We start from the raw sequence: 18,260 nt of genomic DNA, 5'->3' as shown, positions 1-18,260 counted from the left end.
AGAATTGTTGAAGGTCTAAGTGAAAAATTCATGCAAACCCTATTGAATGAGATTATGAATAATAATGCAAAGGGGTTTCAGAATGAGAATGTTGACATTTAGGTCACACCTTGCATGGAGAAGGAAGGAACCTGGGAAGACCCAAGAGGGAGAAGAGTCCTCTCTGAATGCTTTGCAAGATCCTCCTTTAAACCTTTGTCTAAAGTCAAAGATGAGGTCGCCTAGCTGAGTGGGGAGGGAACCAAGACACCCTGTATTCTAATTTGCTAGCTCTCGGAATGCAATATACCGGAAACAGAATGGCTTTTAAAAGGGAGTTGCTGACCACACAGATGATGCTGGCATTGGGCTGACTGAGGGGCAGGCTCACAGATAGAGTGGAGGTGTTGCTGACAGGTCCCCATGTCCCTCTCAGCTCCACCCCTCCAGGGAGGTCCTTGCCCTCCCAGGTCACATTCAAGTCCTCTGTGGCTCCCGTGACTGGGCACTCCAGGGTGACATTGCACCAGTTTGCGGTGATGGACAGTGGCTTGGCCTGCATCTGGGGTTGGGGGACAGGCTCTGGGGTAGCAGGGGACAAAAGAATGAGCAATGTCTCATGCATGTGGGACCTAGCACACATCACACCTTCACATCCAGTGTCCCACTGAGACCCCAGAAACCTATAAGGAAGACAGAAGCATTCTACAGATAAAGAAATTATGACTTAGAAATGTAACAAATGAGCCCAAAGCTAAAACGGTACAAAAGGAAGCCAATGCATTGAACCTTACATGATTTCACTAGATGGAGCAAGTCTTTAAAAGTCCCCACATCAAAATAAATACTGGACATTAGATGCCACCAATCTCCCACCTCTTAGTATTTCTAATAAATTAGGAGAAAATAGAGTCTGCAGATTGGTGGCTTGTTGGGGACCAGAGGCTAACCTAAGATGGCGATTGAGCCAACATGGCCACCCCGGCTGATGCAATGGCATCTACATAGTACAACAAGGTTCTTCATGGAAATAGGTTCCCGCCGGGACCTTCCCGCCGGCGCGAACTCCCCACCAATCATCTAACCAGCCCTTCCCGCAGGCGCGAACTCCCTCCTATCATAATGCTCCACATACCCTACCTCCCTCCCCAGGTCGGTATATATGCACCCGGCTTGCTTAATAAAATTTGCAGCTTGATCAGAATCCTGTCTTGCTGTCCTTCTTGCGTCTCTCTGTCCCATAGCCATTCTTCCCTCAGCAGGTGGCGGACCCCGTTGACTGTCGTGCGGGTCGGGACAGTGGCTGGGTGGTATCTTGCAAATAGGGAATAATTACTCTTAGAGGTAAAGGTAGGCAGTAAGTGGGGTGAGATGGATGCCACTTACCACACACAGTGAGATGGAACACCTGGGTAAATCCTTTTCCTCCAGGGAAGGTACTTCGAGCCCGGTATTGCCCACTGTCATTGAGGGTCAATTTCTCAATCCTCAGGGATGTCATGTTGGGCACATGGACCCTCTGCTTGTACTTGTCCTGGAGACTGACCCAGGTTGGAAGGTCTGCCCCTCTTCTGACACGCAGCATCTCCCTGGAGTCTGACTCAGGACCAAAGTCCCACGAGACTTCCTCCAGCTCAGTTCCTGGCTTTGGTATCACATGAAACAAGACGGAACCTCCCTGGATCTGCTTCAGGAAACTGGGGCCTTCAGAATTCCAAGTGCCAGAACCCAGAGCTCTAGAGCTTTTGGTCCCAGTGCTCCGGACACCTAGGGCATTGGAAATAGGAAACATGAGTATTCACTCATCAAGAACAAATGAGAGAACCACAGAACCCACTTTTTAAATTAATCCATCCGATACCAACCTTTGATTCTGGGAAAGCAGCCTAGTACAATGAATTTGCAGCAAATCTGGAATCAAATCTTGATACTAGGAGAGTGTGATCTTGAACAGATTACTCAAGCTGGCTGACTCCACTTTCCTTATGGGCCTCGTGACAGTATGAATTAAATGAGATAAAGTAGCCCAACAGCCTTTCGGCACCTAACACAGTTTCTGGTCCACACCAACTGCATGGCTGCAGCAGGCAACCCCTAAATAGCTCCCAATGATGGGTGCCTCCTTGAAGTCACAACCCTGAGGGACTCCCCCAGAGTGTGGCTCTACCTGGTGACCTGCTTCAATGAGTGGAATACAGCCACAGTGATGGGGTCACTGCAAATGGGACCATAAAGGACGGTGACTGGCATCCTGCTTGTGCTCTCTCAGTCACCCTCTCTCTCCTTCACTCTCTCTAGCTCCCGCTGGACAACAGTTCTATGGAGAAGCCCACAGGGGGAGGAACTGAGGGCAGCCTCCAGCCAACAGCCCACGAGGAACTGGAGAGCCCGGGAGGAGCTGAGTTGTGCCAAAAACCACATGGGTGAGTCTGAAAGCAGATCCTTCCCCACTGTGCTTGGGGTGACATAAACCTTGGCCAATACCTTGACTGTGGACTTTGATTGACCTTGAGCCAGAGCCCCAACTAAACCACCCTGGATTTCTGACCAGCAGGAGCTGTGAAATAATGAATATTATTGTTTTAAGCCTAAACTAAGATGTGGAGTCATCTGTTACACAGCAAAAAGGACTTCTACAATAATGAGGGTTGCTTTCCCTTCCCTTTCCTTCTAGGCAGTGTGTTAGTGAGGATGAGGTACGTTCTGCTGTGGTAACAACTACAAACAGCAGTGGCTGAGAAGTACCACCTCCATGTCCCACGAGAGACAGTGGGGAGAGGCTCGTCACGCATGGGTGGAGGCTGCCTCACCTTGTAGCTGCTCCACAGGGATCCCCCGGTTCCCTCACAGCCTCCTCAGCCAGAGGCGCGCACAGGAAGTTTTCACTGCACGTGTCCAGCAGCGGCATAACCACTGTTCCTATTTCTTTGGCCAGAACTAGTCACAAGGGCTTGCCTAACTGACAGGGATTAGGAAGTGAAGGCTGGGGCTGGGGAGCAATGGACTATTTGGTGAGCAGCTGTTGTCCCTGCCACCCAGAGTGCAATTCCCTAAGGAGTCTAGAGAGGGCGCCCACCAGTCTTCCTCATCTCTACAGAACTGTGACCAGTGGGCTCAACTGCCTCAGTGCCTCCTCCTGAGCCCTTCCCTCCCACCTCCACCACCACTGCAGCACTTAACAAGATTAATTAAATCAAGATAGCTTTTCTCCAGTACCATCGGGTGGAAAGAAGTAGCAACCGAATCTTTTTTCTCTCTTTTCAATGGTGCCTCTTCTTTTATTCTGAAATTATGTATAGTGTACTATTAAGTGCTCAATTTCTTTACACTCTCCCTTAAACTGCAAATTCATCAGCTTCCAGGTTAGACAAGAGGCAAGTGGATATTTCACCTCTATTCTCTTACACTTTTTTTTTCTTTCTTTTTTTTGCTTTCTTGGCTTCCACTGGTTTGCCTTTGCAAAACAGACTAATTTAGACTAATCATTTAGAAGAGTTACTCCTTTAACTTCTACTCAGACTGCTTCTTTAATTTCTTTAAATCAAATAATGCCTTAACTTCAGTTCAACCCCAGAGCATCCTCAAATCATAATCTCCACACATCCACATTCTATACCTGCAAAAACAAATTCCAACAGTTGCTCTCTATACAACAAAAACAAAAGCAAACACTGTAGTGTCACTTTACATAAATTTATGACGGTGATAATCTTTTTTTTTTTTTTTTGCATGGGCTGGCTCCAGAAATCAAACCCGGGTCTCTGGCATTGCAGGCAAGAACTCTGCCTGCTGAGCCACCATGGCCTGCCCATGACAGTGATAATTTTTAATTTAAAGAACATGTTACTAGAAATGTGCAGTGGGAATGACAGAATAAACCATTTCTTCTCCAAAAACGCTGGTTGAGATAGTGAAAAGCATTACAGTATCTTACCAAGAGCCAATAAAATAGGCTAGATTTTCAGACAGTAAAGAAAAATATCAACAGAAGAAAACAGAAAAGAAACACAGTAAGAAGGTTATTAATCCCCCATTTTAAAACACTGAGTTCCTTCATCCTGGGTGGAAAAAAAAAGAAAAGAAGGAACTGAGCTGGTGAAAAAATTATCCTGGAAAATATCAACTGTACTCAAACAAATAAGTCCTTTCTAAGTGGTTTTCCATTAGTGTTTTATGTGGCTACGGTTGCATTTGAACTTTATAACCTGCTGTACAATAGAAAGTTTTTTTAACTGTTTGCAAATCAGCAGTAGCAGAGGACGGAAATAAATAAAGCCAAAGTGCTTCCTCCCTCAGAGGCTCAAACTGTTAGATACTGATGTAGGTTTAGACTTGGTGGTGACTTTCAGTCACTCAGTTTAAATGTTCCTTTAGGTTCATACAAACACACCAAATTGCTGGTTTAACTTCTTTTCCTTCCTCCAAGTTTATGATAAAGAGACTAACCCCCGAATTGAGAGTGACTGGTACAGTCTCAGGTTTACTCACAGTTGCTGGTAGGGAACACTTAAGGTCAGTCAGGAGATAATCAAATAGGCTTCTCCTATGCGCTCCATGACTCACAACTCAGACACTGGCTGCTAATCCTTGAGGACTGCCGTTTGAATTCAATTTGAATCCAAGGTTCTTCGCTAAAGGAAATATTTCTGCTAAAGAAGTTTCCAGAGAGTTGCCTGGTGCGCCTTGTGAGAACTGTTCTTTCTGATTTGCTTCTTTCAGGATGAGTTGACAAAGATATTTAAAAAAGTCTTTTCCAGGCATTTTCACCCTTTCTTGAAGTCTCGAATCATACTTTACAGTCATATTACTGCAAAATCGGCTCATCTCCAGAATCTCGCGCATGGTCTGCTTGGTCCTTGTGAGATTGCTGGAGAAAGCATGAGTAACCTTGACGTTTTTAAGATGTATCCCAATGGCAGCTGCTTGTTTAAATCCAGTTTCTGAAAGAAGCTCATCTGTTCCTTGTCTGTCGGATACAGTCAGAGGGCAGCCTGTCACCTTCTTGGTGTCTGGAGGGAGGTACAGTGAGGACCACAGGGCGGTGGCATGCGTGGGTGCCCACGTCCCCCTCCTCTCTGCTCTGCACACCTGCATGGCCACTTTTTATTTTTTAATTTTTATCGCTAAAACAATGTACAAGCACATACATTCTTAATATACAAATATTCCATACATGGTATAAATCAATGGCTCACGGTGTCATCACATAGTTATATATTCATCACCATATCTTTTTTTAGAGCATTTGCATCACTCCAGAAAACAGAAATAAAAAGAAAAAACTCATATACACAATACCATTTACCCCTCCCTCTTATTGACTACTAATATCTCCATCTACCCAATGTATATATGTTTAATTTTAACATTTGTTCCCCTATTATTTATTTATTTTTAATCCGTATGTTTTACTCATCTGTCCATACCATAGATAAATGGAGCATCAGACACAAGGTTTTCACAGTCACACAGTCACATACGAAAGCTATATCATTATACAATTATCTTAAAGAAACATGGCTACTGAAACACAGCTCTACAGTTTCAGGCACTTTCCTGTAGTCTCTCTAATACACTTTAAACTAAAAAGGGGATATCTATAAAATGTGTACTAATAACCTCCAGGATAACCTCTCGACTCTGTTTGGAATCTCCCAGCCACTGACCCTTTATTTTGTCTCATTTCTTCCTTCCCCCTTTTGGTTGAGAAGGTTTTCTCGATCCCTTGATGCTGAGTCCCAGCTCATTCTAGGATTTCTGTCCAATGTTGTCAGGGAGGTTTATACCCCTGAGAGTCATGTCCCATGTAGAGAGGGGGAGGGCAGTGAGTTTGCTTATTGTTGGCTGAAGAGAGAGGCAACATCTGAGCAACAAAAGAGGTTCTCTGGGGGTGACTCTTAGGCCTAATTTTAAGTAGGCTTAATCTATCCTTTGATGGGATGTTTCATATGAACAATCCCCAAAACTACGGGCTCAGCCTATTGCTTTGGTTGTCCCCATTGCTTGCAAGAATATCAGAAATTCTCCAAATGGGAAGTTGAATTTTCCCCCTTTCTCACCATTCCCCCAGGGGGACTTTGCAAATACTTTTTATTCACTGTTCAAATCACTATGGTTTTATCAGGGCATCCTTTGGTCAAACCTACAAAATCTCATCTCCTTTTCAAAGTTCCATGTACTTATTGTGTTCAATTAAACTCTCCATGTATGTTATATTAGGAAACTGCACGGCCACTTTTTAACCTGCCTAATAGAAGACATGAAAAAGGCTGCCCTTAAGGCAGCTAATTATAATAAACTTAAAGAAATTACACAAACACCTGATGAAAATTCAGCTGCATTCACAAATAGATTGATGGAGTCTCTCCTCAAATACACTAATTTAAACCCTGAATCCAGCTCTAGCGGAAGGTACCACACACTCATCTTTTCACACAATCTTATCTGGGTATCAGGGAAAAGTTACAAAAACTAGAGGATGGCCCTCAAACCCCTCAAAAAGACTTATTCAAAACAGCCTTTAAGATCTTTAACAATAGAGAGAAGGAAGCCAAATTAGAAAAACACAAAGGAGATGAGGCCAATCCTCCCTCCTAGCTATGCCCTCAGGCGCTCCAGCTGCCCCCACCCCCACCCCAGAGGGATTCCCAACAATGCGATGAGGCGCTACAGGGCAAAGGGAGGCAGGATTCTCAGGGGTTGTGGTGGGAGCATCAGTTCTGGGGACAGGCCAGGGGCTGAGCTGCAGCAGGTGGCTGAGACTAGGCTTGCTGTTCTCTAACCTTTGCCTCTGGGGGGGCGTGACCAGGATTAATGGTAACTGAGGAACCATGCAGCTGTCAGCAAAAGGCAAATGCCAATATTTGCATTGGCCATATGGGGAAATAGTATTTCCCACAAAGAGCTTTGTTCTTGTGCCTATGCTTTTTACTTAGGCAATTAGACTTGAAGTTTGTGAAAAATCAGAAGGAATGTTTGACTCATTAAATAGGGGTAGCGACAGGAGACAAACCCCAAAATCAGAAGCAGCATACTGCAGCATTTCCGTGAGTGACGTCCAGGTCTGACATTGAGCTCGCATTGGTCTGTAGGGCTGCCTGGGGGCTATCTCAGGAAGAGGCTAACGGGAGTCGTGTGTGCATAAGACCAGAGTGGGGTCAGTTCAGTGTGTGTCAGGCACATAAAAAAAGTGATGTTTCTGTACAATTATTCTACAGTAACTTTTTAAGTGCCTTCCATAATGTGGGGGATTAGATGAAACAGCTGAATTGTTTTGTTTAGACTGACGGGGCTCTTTCCCTGCAACTGGCCATTAGGGTGATTACGATCTACTATTTCCAGGCTTGGCCCCGCCTTGGGGGTGGGGGAAGCTTTGTGAAATGATCCTGGGGCTTGGGCTTTTCCTCTTTGCTTACTGCTTCCCCCTCAGATGTGCTCTCTGCTGCAGCCTGCTATGGGGCCCGGCTCAGAAGACTCTCACCCCTGCTGGATGTCCTGGCTCCTGACATTCCTCAGCCTCGTCCTCGGTGAGTCATCTGCACTCTGGGAGGGGAGGGCCATTAGGGATCTGGGGGGGCAGGGCCCCTCTGACCAACTTGAACAAAATAGAGAAAACGATTCTGGTAATTTAGCAAAAAGCAGTGTGTATGGTAAGAGCCTGGGAGGGATGGGATAGGGGGACGGAAAGAACAGAACAGCCTTTAGTTGGTGGCAAAGGTGGCAACCCAGTGCCTGGGCAGCCTGGGGAGAGGGGCTGAGACAGACCGAGAAGGCAGCTCCTGGAGGCAGAGGGACCGGGCATCCCTGGGGCGGGGCCCGACATGGAACTCGGGTGTCCAAGCTAGACAAAACTCCCTTGAGAAAGGAGAGGGACTGCCCTCCGGGCTAGGGTTCAGGCTCGGCCTCAAGCAGCTCATCACGTAGGAGGGGTTGCTTGGAAGTCTCAGGTTCATCTTACATTGCCTGTGAATTTGCATCCCCCCTTCAGTGTTAGTTTTCAAATAAAAATGTTGAAAATTGATTAAGTGAGTCAAGTAATGGGTAGAACACGATGAAATAATGCTCTAGAGGCATGCCCTTGTCATCCCAGTGAGTTCCTTCCACTGTCACCCCCAAATGCTGCTTGGGCCCTAGAGACACCAGAGGAAAGGGTATTGCAGCACTGGGAGAAAACCAGGAGGTGAGGAGGATTTGCCGCATCAATCCAAGAATGGTTGCATAAGATAGGAAGTGTCTGTGCCATGCAATATTACGGAGCCTTTAGAGAACGCATATACCAGTTTAACGGGTGTGCTTTCCACGAAGTAAACGTGATGAGATAAGAAGGTACCATTAGACTCCAAATTTTAAAAGAAACAATTTTCATAGGAAAGAATACATAAAAGTTTGCTCACAGGACTTATAGGAGAATGCTGAGACTGGGGAATGAGGGTGGAGGGAAATTTTTTTATTGTGAAATATAACATATATACAAAAAAGCAATAAATTTCAAAGTACATTTTAACAAGTAGTTATAGAACAGATTTCAAAGTATGGTATGGGTTACAGTCCCACAATTTCAGGTTTTTCCTTCTAGCTACTCAGAGGCATTGGAGACTAAAAGGAAATATTGAGATAGTGATTTAGCAATCATACTCATTTGTTAAATCCTAACTCTTCTGTTATATCCTCCTTCTCACAATCTTTAGGGCTATTTGGGTTATGCCTATTCTAACTTTTTTTCTTATTGAAAAAAGTGAATAGAGAGACATTCCTTTAGTCTTTAAAGTCCTTTAAAAATTTTTCCGAGGGCGCAATGAAGTGGCAAAGAAGGTCTGGCTCATTTCCCAGAACTTCCATGAGATTTTGGTGCACAAATGACCCTGCCCTGCTTACACGGGTGTAGAGTATTTGTGGTACACAGATAAAGTCTGGAAGGATGATCATTATTAACAGTAGTTACCTGTCGGATGAGGCACAACTTTGAACTGTTAAAAAATACATCAGGCCAAATATTAATTCTGGGAGTGTTTTTGAGCAGATACGATTTATAAATCAGGCAGCACCTAAACTGCACGTGGAAAGGAGCTCCACTGAATAGGTGCAAAGGAGGGAGCTTAGGGAAATGTAAGCAAGCAAGTGTTCTGACCGTCTGACAGAATCTTCACCCAACCCAGAAAACCTCTGCACAAAGGGATAAGAGAAAGAAAAACAATTTTGTTCTTGAATAAATTTTATACCAGAGTGTGATGCATCACAGAAATCTGCAAATGGGATTGCAGAGACAGAGAGAAAGCACACCTTTTTTTTTTTGTAGCTAAGCAAATACAACCGATTACATACAAGTTCTTAAGATAATTTCCTGTATCTTTTGGACTGAAGTAGATTTACAAGTAGGAGGCATGCTGAAGTTATGTTAGTCTCTTCTCAAGAAATAGAAATCCAGGCTCTACATTTGATTACATTTCAAAGAAATGGCTTCCTTCCTTGGCTTATTAAGGCTTTAAAGAAAAGATTTACTTACATTTCAAAGGAGACAGAGAAAGAACTTACGTTTTCTTAACTTGTAAGTGCTAAAAGAAAAGGGATGGGGGAAGACATCCGTGTTAGTTAGATTCAGTTGTCAACTTGGCCAGGTGAGCATACCTAGTCTTGTTGCTGCGGACATAAGCCAACGGTAGGTGAACCTCATCTGTTGCCAATTACATCTGCAGTCGGCTAGGAGGCATGTCTGCTGCAATGAGTGACATTTGACTTAGTTGGCTGGTGCTTAAATGAGAGAGCACAACGTAGCAGAGCCAAGCAGCTCGGCATTCCTCATCTCAGCACCTGCATCTCAGCCCAGGCTTTTGGAGATGCGGAAAGAAGTCACCCCGGGGAAAGTTGTCGGAACCCAGGGGCCTGGAGAGAAGACCAGCAGAGACCATCCTGTGCCTTCCATGCAAGAAAGAACCTCAGTGGAAAGTTAGCTGCATTTCCTCTGAAGAACCAACTAAATAAATCCCCTTTTATTAAAAGCCAATCTGTCTCTGGTGTGTTGCATTCCGGCAGCTAGCAAACTAGAACAACATCTCTTTCCTTTTTGCACCAGGGAGGTTCTTTCTTCCTTTTGAATTGGATTTACCCTCACCACGTACATGCCCTTCCACTCATAAGCTCCATCCAGAAAATTTAACTTAACAAGATATACATTGTTGTGCCATGTCTCAAATACAAGACTCTTTAGAGCAGCATGATTTGTAGTGGAAGAAACAACTTACAACATCCGGCAGAAGTAAACCAGACTCGAGCCCCACAGTGAGATACATGCAGCCGTCCAAGGAGGGAGATGGGTTTACACGGACTGATCCAGAATGGGCACCGCCGTTTATTGTGAACGGAAAAGCCTGGAGCAGACCAGCACACACAGTGTGTGTGCTTGCACGCTCATACAGACATGTGCCTTTGAGTGTATAAATTATCTCTGGAAAGACAGAAGCAACAAATGACAGTATCTGCCTCTAGGGAAAGGAACTGGATTAGGGAAAAGAACAGGAAATAGGAGTCAGAGATAGGAGAGAAATTTAATTTTTGCTCCTATATATCATTCTCCTTTTAAAGCCATGTGAATGTATTACCTGTTCAAAATAAGAGCGAATTGAAAAGCCACACAGAGTTGTTGAAAAGTGATCTCCTCACTCTTTCAATGGAGATTACAGTGTCCAAGTTGTCATTTCTGTTCAAGTGACAGTGTGACTGGTGCCCTGCTGGCACCTGTTACAACAAGATCCCAGTGTCAGCATCTGCCCCGCAGTGGCTGTCCCCTGGCCCCCTTGGACAGCACTTAGACCTCGGACAGGCTGGTCTGGACTCAGGTTCCTCAAGATCTAAGTAATCCTGAGACGTGCGGGAGCCTGTGGTCTGTAGAGTTGAGGAGGGACAGGGTGGACTTCAGCCACCTCCTCCTGCTGCAAACTGAGCATGGGACCCTGCACTGGCTGGGCCATGGCATTGGGTCCTTGCTTTTTAGAGAAACTTGCAGGACAGCCTCATGGGCTTTTCTCTCAGTCACCTTCCATGGGCCCTGTCAGTGTGTCTGTCCTGCGTCACAGGTGCATGCCTTGCAGGACAGCGTGGAGAAGACCCTGATGTTTCCTGGACAGGGTAGTTGGAGGGGTGTGAGATGTGAAAGAAGGGCAGAAAGGAGGAGCCCTGAGGCTGAGAAGGGGCTGAGCCCTGGATGCCGAATCCCCTGCGGGGAACTGGGGGTCCGGGATGGACTCCTGGCCCAGAGAAGATGACTACGTGACTGCAGAGGAAACTCTCTGAAATATTTTTATATGTGAATAATGCTCTGAGTTATTCTGTTTGTAGTCAGAGCAGGAAATGGATTTAAAGTACCACAGGAGAGTGGGGCCTGATGAGAGGAAGAAGGGACAGTTTTGGAGAGAGGGCTGGTGGCAGTGGCCATCCCAGGTGGGCCCTGACCTGCTGAAAGGAACAGGTGCTTCCTTTCAAGAATGAGGTCATTCTGTGGTAGCGTCCCCTGGTCTAGTTCCATCCTGTCCCTGGTCCAGAGGGAGGACAGAGGGTCTTCTGCTTCCCTGGGGACGGTGCCTGTGCAGGTGCTGCCGCGGTGGTGGAGATGGGCAGAGAAGGGCTCAACTGAGCCCACTGGTCATAGCTCTATAGAGATGAGGAAGACTGGTGGGCGCCCTCTCTAGACTCCTTAGGGAATTGCACTCTGGGTGGCAGGACAACAGCTGCTCGCCAAATACTCCATTGTTCCCCAGCCCCAGCCTTCACTTCCTAATCCCTGTCAATTAGGCAAGCCCTTGTGACTAGTTCTGGCCAAAGAAATAATGAGCAGAGATTATGCTACTGCAGTACACGTGCAGTGAAAACTTCCTGTGCGAGCCTCTGGCTGAGGAGGCTGTGAAGGGGCCGGGGGCTCCCTGTGGAGCAGCTACAAGTGGAGCAGCCTCCACCCATGCGTGACGAGTCTCTCCCCACTGTCTCTCGTGGGGACATGGAGGTGGCACTTCTCAGCCACTGCTGTTTGTAGTTGTTACCACAGCAGAACGCAGCCCATCCTCACTAACACACTGCCTAGAAGGAAAGGGAAGGGAAAGCAACCCTCATTATTGTAGAGGTCCTTTTTGCTGTGTAACAGATGACTCCACATCTTAGTTTAGGCTTAAAACAATAATATTCATTATTTCACAGCTCCTGCTGGTCAGGAATCCAGTGTGGTTTAGTTGGGGCCTCTGGCTCAAGGTCTCTCAAAGTCCACAGTCAAGGTATTGGCCAAGGCTGACCTCACCCCAGGCTCAGTGGGGAAGGATCTGCTTTCAGACTCACCCACATGGTTTTTGGCACAACTCAGCTCCTCCTGGGCTCTCCAGTTCCTCGTGGGCTGTTGGCTGGAGGCTGCCCTCCGTTCCTCCCCCTGTGGGCTTCTCCATAGGACAGTTTCCCAGCGGGAGCTAGAGAGAGTGAAGGAGAGAGAGGATGACTGAGAGAGCACAAGCAGGACGCCAGTCACCGTCCTTTATGGTCCCATTTGCAGTGACCCCATCACTGTGGCTGTATTCCACTCATTGAAGCAGGTCACCAGGTAGAGCCACACTCCAGGGGAGTCCCGCAGGGTTGTGACTTCAAGTAGACACCCATCATTGGGAGCCATTTAGGGGTTGCCTGCTGCAGCCATGCAGTTGGTGTGGACCAGGAACTGTGTTAGGTGCCGAAAGGCTGTTGGGCTACTTTATCTCATTTAATTCATGCTGTCACGAGGCCCATAAGGAAAGTGGAGTCAGCCAGCTTGAGTAATCTGTTCAAGATCACACTCTCCTAGTATCAGGATTTGATTCCAGATTTGCTGCAAATTCATTGTACTAGGCTGCTTTCCCAGAATCAAAGGTTGGTATCAGATGGATTAATTTAAAAAGTGGGTTCTGTGGTTCTCTCATTTGCTCTTGATGAGTGAATACTCATGTTTCCTATTTCCAATGCCCTAGGTGTCCGGAGCACTGGGACCAAAAGCTCTGGAGCTCTGGGTTCTGGCACTTGGAATTCTGAAGGCCACAGTTTCCTGAAGCAGATCCGGGGAGGTTCCGTCTTGTTTCATGTGATACCAAAGCTAGACGATGAGCTGGATGAAGTCTCGTGGGTCTTTGGTCCTGAGTCAGACTTCACGGTATTGCTGTGTTTCAAAAGAGGGGCTGACGGTCCAACCTGGGTCAGTCTCCAAGACAAGGACAAGCAGAGGGTCCACGTGCCCAACATGACATCCCTGAGGATTGAGAAACTGACCCTCACGGACAGTGGGCAATACCGGGCTCGAAGTACCTACACTGGAGGAAAAGGATTTACCCAGGTGTTCCATCTCACTGTGTGTGGTAAGTAGCACCCATCTCACCCCACTTACTGCCTACTTTTACCTCTAAGAGTAATTATTCCCCGTTTGCAAGATACCACCCAGCCACCAATCTGCAGACTCTATTTTCTCCTAATTTATTAGAAATACTAAGCGGTGGGAGATTGGTGGCATCTAATGTCCAGTATTTATTTTGATGTGGGAACTTTTAAAGACTTGCTCCATCTAGTGAAATCATGTAAGGGTCAATGCATTGGCTTCCTTTCGTACTGTTTTAGCTTTGGGCACATTTCTTACATTTCTAAGACATAGTTTCTTTATCTGTAAAATGGCTCTGTTTTCCTTATAGGTTTCTGGGGTCTCAGTGGGACACTGGATGTGAAGGTGTGATGTGTGCTAGGTCCCACATGCATGAGACATTGCTCATTCTTTTGTCCCCTGCTACCCCAGAGCCTGTCCCCCAACCCCAGATGCAGGCCAAGCCACTGTCCATCACCGCAAACTGGTGCAATGTGACCCTGGAGTGCCCAGTCACGGGGGCCACAGAGGACTTGAATGTGACCTGGGAGGGCAAGGACCTCCCTGGAGGGGTGGAGCTGAGAGGGACATGGGGACCTGTCAGCAACACCTCCACTCTATCTGTGAGCCTGCCCCTCAGCCAGCCCAATGCCAGCATCACCTGTGTGATCAGCAACTCCGTGGACCAGAAAAATGCCAGCTTAGCTCTGCAGGACGTCTGTATCCATGGTGAGTGTGACCTGCCAGGGGTGAGGGGAGTCAGAGCTCAGAGAGGACAGTTCCAGGGGGTCCAGGATTTTTCTCCCATCATGTTCATTACGTACCACCTCCCACCTGGTGACCTCATGCAGGGCTCTGGGCGGCATGTCCAGATCATTTCTGCTTTTAAATGTCTCTCAGATCTGTCCCGTCTGCCCTTTCCAGCAGCTCTCCCTACCTTGCATCCTGCCCCCACCCCGTCTGCCCTCCATGTGTGCCCAGAGTGCACATTTTGAAAAGCAAACCCGATTGTGCCATTTGTCTGTGTGGGCTACGTCAGTCTGTCTGTCAGTGACTTCCTGCCAGGGTCGGGGTTTAGAGGCTTCTCTGCCCTTTTCATTTTGCACCAGGGCCTGCGAAGGGTGCAGCTGGCCCTGCCCTCAGGTCTGGGCACCTTTAGGGAGCCGTCCATTGTGCCTCATCTCGGGGCCTCGGGCCCTGCTGGGCCTCCCTCTACCACTCCTGACCTGAGTCCTGATGATGTGATCCCTTGTCTCCTCCTGCAGACTGGATCAGCTCAGGGACAGGGACCAGACCCTGGTCTCTTTTGTATTCCTATGTCAAGCCCAGCTTGTGACCAAAGTTTCTTTAGTGTTTCATTGACTGAAGGGATGAGATTGTGTCTTTGTGTGTGAGCACACCCTCTGCTATCCATCCTTCACTTGCTGCGGGAGTGATCTGATGGTGTCAGAGCATCATCTAAAACCCTACTTCCTGCCTCTGCCTTGCCCGCCTCCTTTCCGGAATCTCAGATGAAGGTTATCACACAGCATCACACACAACACCCTCTGGACACAGACTCCAGCCTGCCCTGCCCCTGCCCACTGCCTGCCCCCTCCCCCGCCTGCAATGGGCTGCTGACAACCCCAGGGGGCTGGTGCTTTGAAGCAGCTATTTCCTGAACATGGGGTTCCTCACTCCTGGAATGCTTCATTCACCCTGAGTATCTCAAAAATTCCTGTTCCCTCCTGTAAGACTCAGCTTCTATGTCATGAATATATAATGATACAGCTTTCACATTGTGACTGTGTGACTGTGAAAACCTTGTGTCTGATGCTCCTTTTATCTACGGTATGGACAGATGAGTAAAACATATGGATTAAAAATAAATAAATAATAGGGGAACAAATGTGAAAACAGATTGAAGAGATTGAAATACTAGTGATCAGTGAAAGGAAAGGGTAAGGGGTATAGAAAAAAAGGGGGAATATAGATAAAATATTTTGGGTAGATGGAAATACTAGTGGTCAATGAGAGGAAACGGTAAGGGGTATGGTATGTAAGGGTTTATTCTTTTTTCTTTTTATTTCTTTTTCTAGTGTGATGCAAATGTTCTAAAAAATGATCATGGTGATGAATATACAACTGTGTGATGATATTGTGAGCCATTGATTGTACACCGTGTGTGGAATGCTTGAATGTTAAGAATGTTTGTGTTGTGTGTTGTTTATCAATAAAATATTACAGAAGAAAATAGGAAAGAAAGAAAGGAAAAAAAAAGACTCAGCCTCTATGTCACTTCCTCCGGGAAGCCCTCCGTAAGTACTCTGCGCAGGGTAGAAGCCTCTCTTGTAGAGGTGAGTCTTCTCTCTGACAGATGGTCTTTTTGGTGTGTCCGTCTCCCCTCCTGGGTGACGGACCCTTGAGGACGTGGGCCGTATCTTGTTCATCTCAGTGTCCCTGACACCGTGGAGCCTGGTCACCTGCCATGTTGGACTCTTCCGTAGTCTCTGCGCCAGGCCCCTCCTGACTTTCCCGCCTGCTTTTTCTCAGTCTCCCCTGACATCTCAGATTCTCTCTCGCCCTAACCTCTGTTCACTCCGTGTGTGAGAAAAGCAGAGTCGCATGGACTGACCACTGCTAGCCACATGGGAAGCCTCTTTAGAGTCTTTGGGGCTGTGCTGTTGACCCTGGGTGCTGGACTGTGCCTCTGGAAGACACGAAGGAAGAAGAAGAAGCTGGAGCCTGGAAGAGGCAGGTTGCCCGTCTCCTTCTGGGCCCAGACACCTCCGTCTCCCACCAGACCCTCGGTCCCCTTTCTCCCGCCTCGTGCTGCACAGGGAGTGGGCCCTGCAGAGGGGGTGGTGGGTGAGGTCGTGGCCTTGGAGTTCATGGCAGTGGGGGAGGGAGGCAGGTTTCCTCAGTTACAGAAACTCTGTGTCTCAGGTGCAGGTTTGCACATGGACGAAAGGATAATGGTGGTGGCATCCACTATGCAGAGCTGAGCCGGCAGGGGTCTCCGGAGGGCAAGGACAAGGTGAGAGCCAGGAGCGCTGGGTGGCCAGCCTGGGCAGTCCTGTACCACTCACTGTCTGGCACTAGAATTCCCGAACTCGAGCATCTTCCATTTCTGGCTCCACTGCCTCCTCACCTCTTTCTGGATAATCACAGGGAATCACGAAGGGAATTTGCAGTTGGGGCCAGCACGGTGCTGGGCACTTTGGGAGTGCATGGCTGCAGCCATTGGTTCTATGTGGATCTCCTGGTGCCACGCTGTCCCTCAGCTGCTTCAGGAACCCTCTGTCTTGCTTTCCTAGAGGTTCGGTGAGCAACATCTGGGAGAAGAGCCTACCACTACTGTCTACAGTGAGATCCATAACCCAGGCCAGGCCACGTACATGATTTGATCGGAGAAAGCAGGAGAATCTGGCACCTCCACACAGAGCCTGATGCCCTGTAGACATCTGTCTCTTTCGGCTCTGGCCCGGCTCCAGCTGCCCATGGTCTGTCTCCCCTGACCCCGTGACCTCAGCTCCCTGGCACACGCAGCCCTGTTCCTTCTTCAGTTCGCCTCCTTTTGCTTCCAGCCTTCCCCAAGCTGCTCGCACACTCAGGATCCTCACCCTTGTTGGCTGAGTTCTCTTCCTCTGCCATTGACATGGGTCCCGAAACCATGTCCTCCAGAAACTTCCCTAAAGAGGACCTGTGGCTGCGTGTGCAGGGGGCAAATTCCCACTGCCTCTTCCATCCGTGTCCCTGGTGTGTGACTGAGAACCCGAGCCCGGGCACAGGGACTGCGTGGAGATGTTGGCCGTGCCACGGAGGATAGACTTAGCACATGGGTGCTGTAGGCTGTGCAGGGATCGATGAAAGCAGCACAGGTGGGTGGGAGTCCATAAAGGGATTGGACTGAGGCTTCGTCTGCAGACCTTGTGTGGGCTCCCCATGGGGCTGGTGCACAGTGTGTGTCAGTGTGTGTTGGGCGGGGGGGAGGGTGTATAGTGCACATTACAGCTCTAGACTACAGCCTCCTTTCTTTGCCTCCTGTTCTAACCTGGATCTAAGCCTCAGCCGTGAACCCCAAACCTACTTTCCTATGGAGTGGAAAGAGGAATTTGTAGTATACCAGGCCATTCCTTTATGTTCTGATTCCCAGAGAATGACCTAGGGAGCCCAAAGTTGTGGGCTGACTTCTTAGAAAACCAACCTCAGCTATTCCCCTGCCTGGGAGAGGGGCACGTAGTGGGGAATAAAAAATGAGGATTCAATGAGAAAGCTGTAAATCCTAGTAGTAGCTATTATTTCCAGAAAGTACAACACTGATAAGTTAGTGAATCTGCCCGAGTGGCAGATGTAGGATTCACACCTTGAAGTTGGATTATAAAACTCATGCTCTTGCCCACGACATTATACCAGTTAAATAAATTATGCTCTATCCACGTGTCAGAATATGAGTTTATAAGCTGATATGCCAAATAATTAACTGTGATTATCTTCTGGGTCTATTTCTTCTTCTGTGTCATCAGATTTTTTTATAACTCTTACCAGGGGAAAAAAAAGTATCTGTTATTATTTTGAGCAGGGCAGTGACAGGATCATAGCTCTGTTTCAGGAAGATAAAGCCATATATATGCCAAACAGGAAGCTTATTATCTTGGGAACCAGTTAAAGTATTTATTCTCATGTTCCCTCTTTCACTTTCTATTGTATTCTATTGAGTTCAGGGTCTTTCGCAAAATCATTCCTAAATATCTCGATCTGTTCATGTAGAAAAGGCAAGTGAACACTTGGGTCTTACCTGGTTAAATGGACAACTCCGTGAACTGCTGCCTACCCTGCTGTCCCTTAGATCACCCACAGACCTTTGAAAACCACAGATGCTTGGTCCCCATACTCACTCTGGGCATTGTATTTTTTAAAAAACTTAGTTGATTCTGACGCCTGTACGGGA

The 18,260-nt window shown here is 47.4% G+C and overlaps 1 protein-coding gene and 1 pseudogene across 2 annotated transcripts; one reads left to right on the top strand and one right to left on the bottom strand.

Moving 5' to 3' along the window:
* Positions 1-4,305: 4,305 nt before the first annotated feature.
* On the bottom strand, positions 4,306-5,073 carry LOC143680144 (fructose-2,6-bisphosphatase TIGAR pseudogene; annotated as a pseudogene).
* Positions 5,074-6,917: 1,844 nt separating this feature from the next.
* On the top strand, positions 6,918-17,748 carry LOC143679998 (CD48 antigen-like). Of its 2 annotated transcripts, XM_077156546.1 has the most exons (7): positions 6,918-7,040; positions 7,427-7,505; positions 12,954-13,334; positions 13,763-14,059; positions 15,926-16,063; positions 16,256-16,346; positions 16,627-17,748. In XM_077156546.1, exons 1-6 carry the CDS (start codon positions 6,951-6,953, stop codon positions 16,312-16,314), a joined length of 1,044 nt encoding a protein of 347 aa, XP_077012661.1. In that variant the 5' UTR covers positions 6,918-6,950; the 3' UTR covers positions 16,315-16,346; positions 16,627-17,748. The 2 variants fall into 2 exon arrangements, with proteins under 2 accessions (XP_077012661.1, XP_077012660.1); XM_077156545.1 differs by lacking the exons at positions 16,256-16,346; positions 16,627-17,748 and having other exon boundaries at positions 13,763-16,245.
* Positions 17,749-18,260: the final 512 nt, after the last annotated feature.

Source organism: Tamandua tetradactyla, chromosome 4 (assembly GCF_023851605.1).
Source record: "Tamandua tetradactyla isolate mTamTet1 chromosome 4, mTamTet1.pri, whole genome shotgun sequence".
Classification (NCBI taxonomy): domain Eukaryota; kingdom Metazoa; phylum Chordata; class Mammalia; order Pilosa; family Myrmecophagidae; genus Tamandua; species Tamandua tetradactyla.
The sequence above is the reverse complement of the archived record's forward strand: the minus strand, read 5'-3'. Positions and strand labels throughout refer to the sequence as shown.

Bases quoted from the DNA above. Each gene is read 5' to 3' on its own strand.
- LOC143679998 (XM_077156545.1), top strand. From the start codon at position 6,951: ATGTTTGACTCATTAAATAGGGGTAGCGACAGGAGACAAACCCCAAAA. The intron at 7,041-7,426 runs GTCTGACATTGA...TCTCTGCTGCAG, and splicing joins TTTCCGTGAGTGACGTCCAG to CCTGCTATGGGGCCCGGCTC. The intron at 7,506-12,953 runs GTGAGTCATCTG...CCAATGCCCTAG, and splicing joins ATTCCTCAGCCTCGTCCTCG to GTGTCCGGAGCACTGGGACC.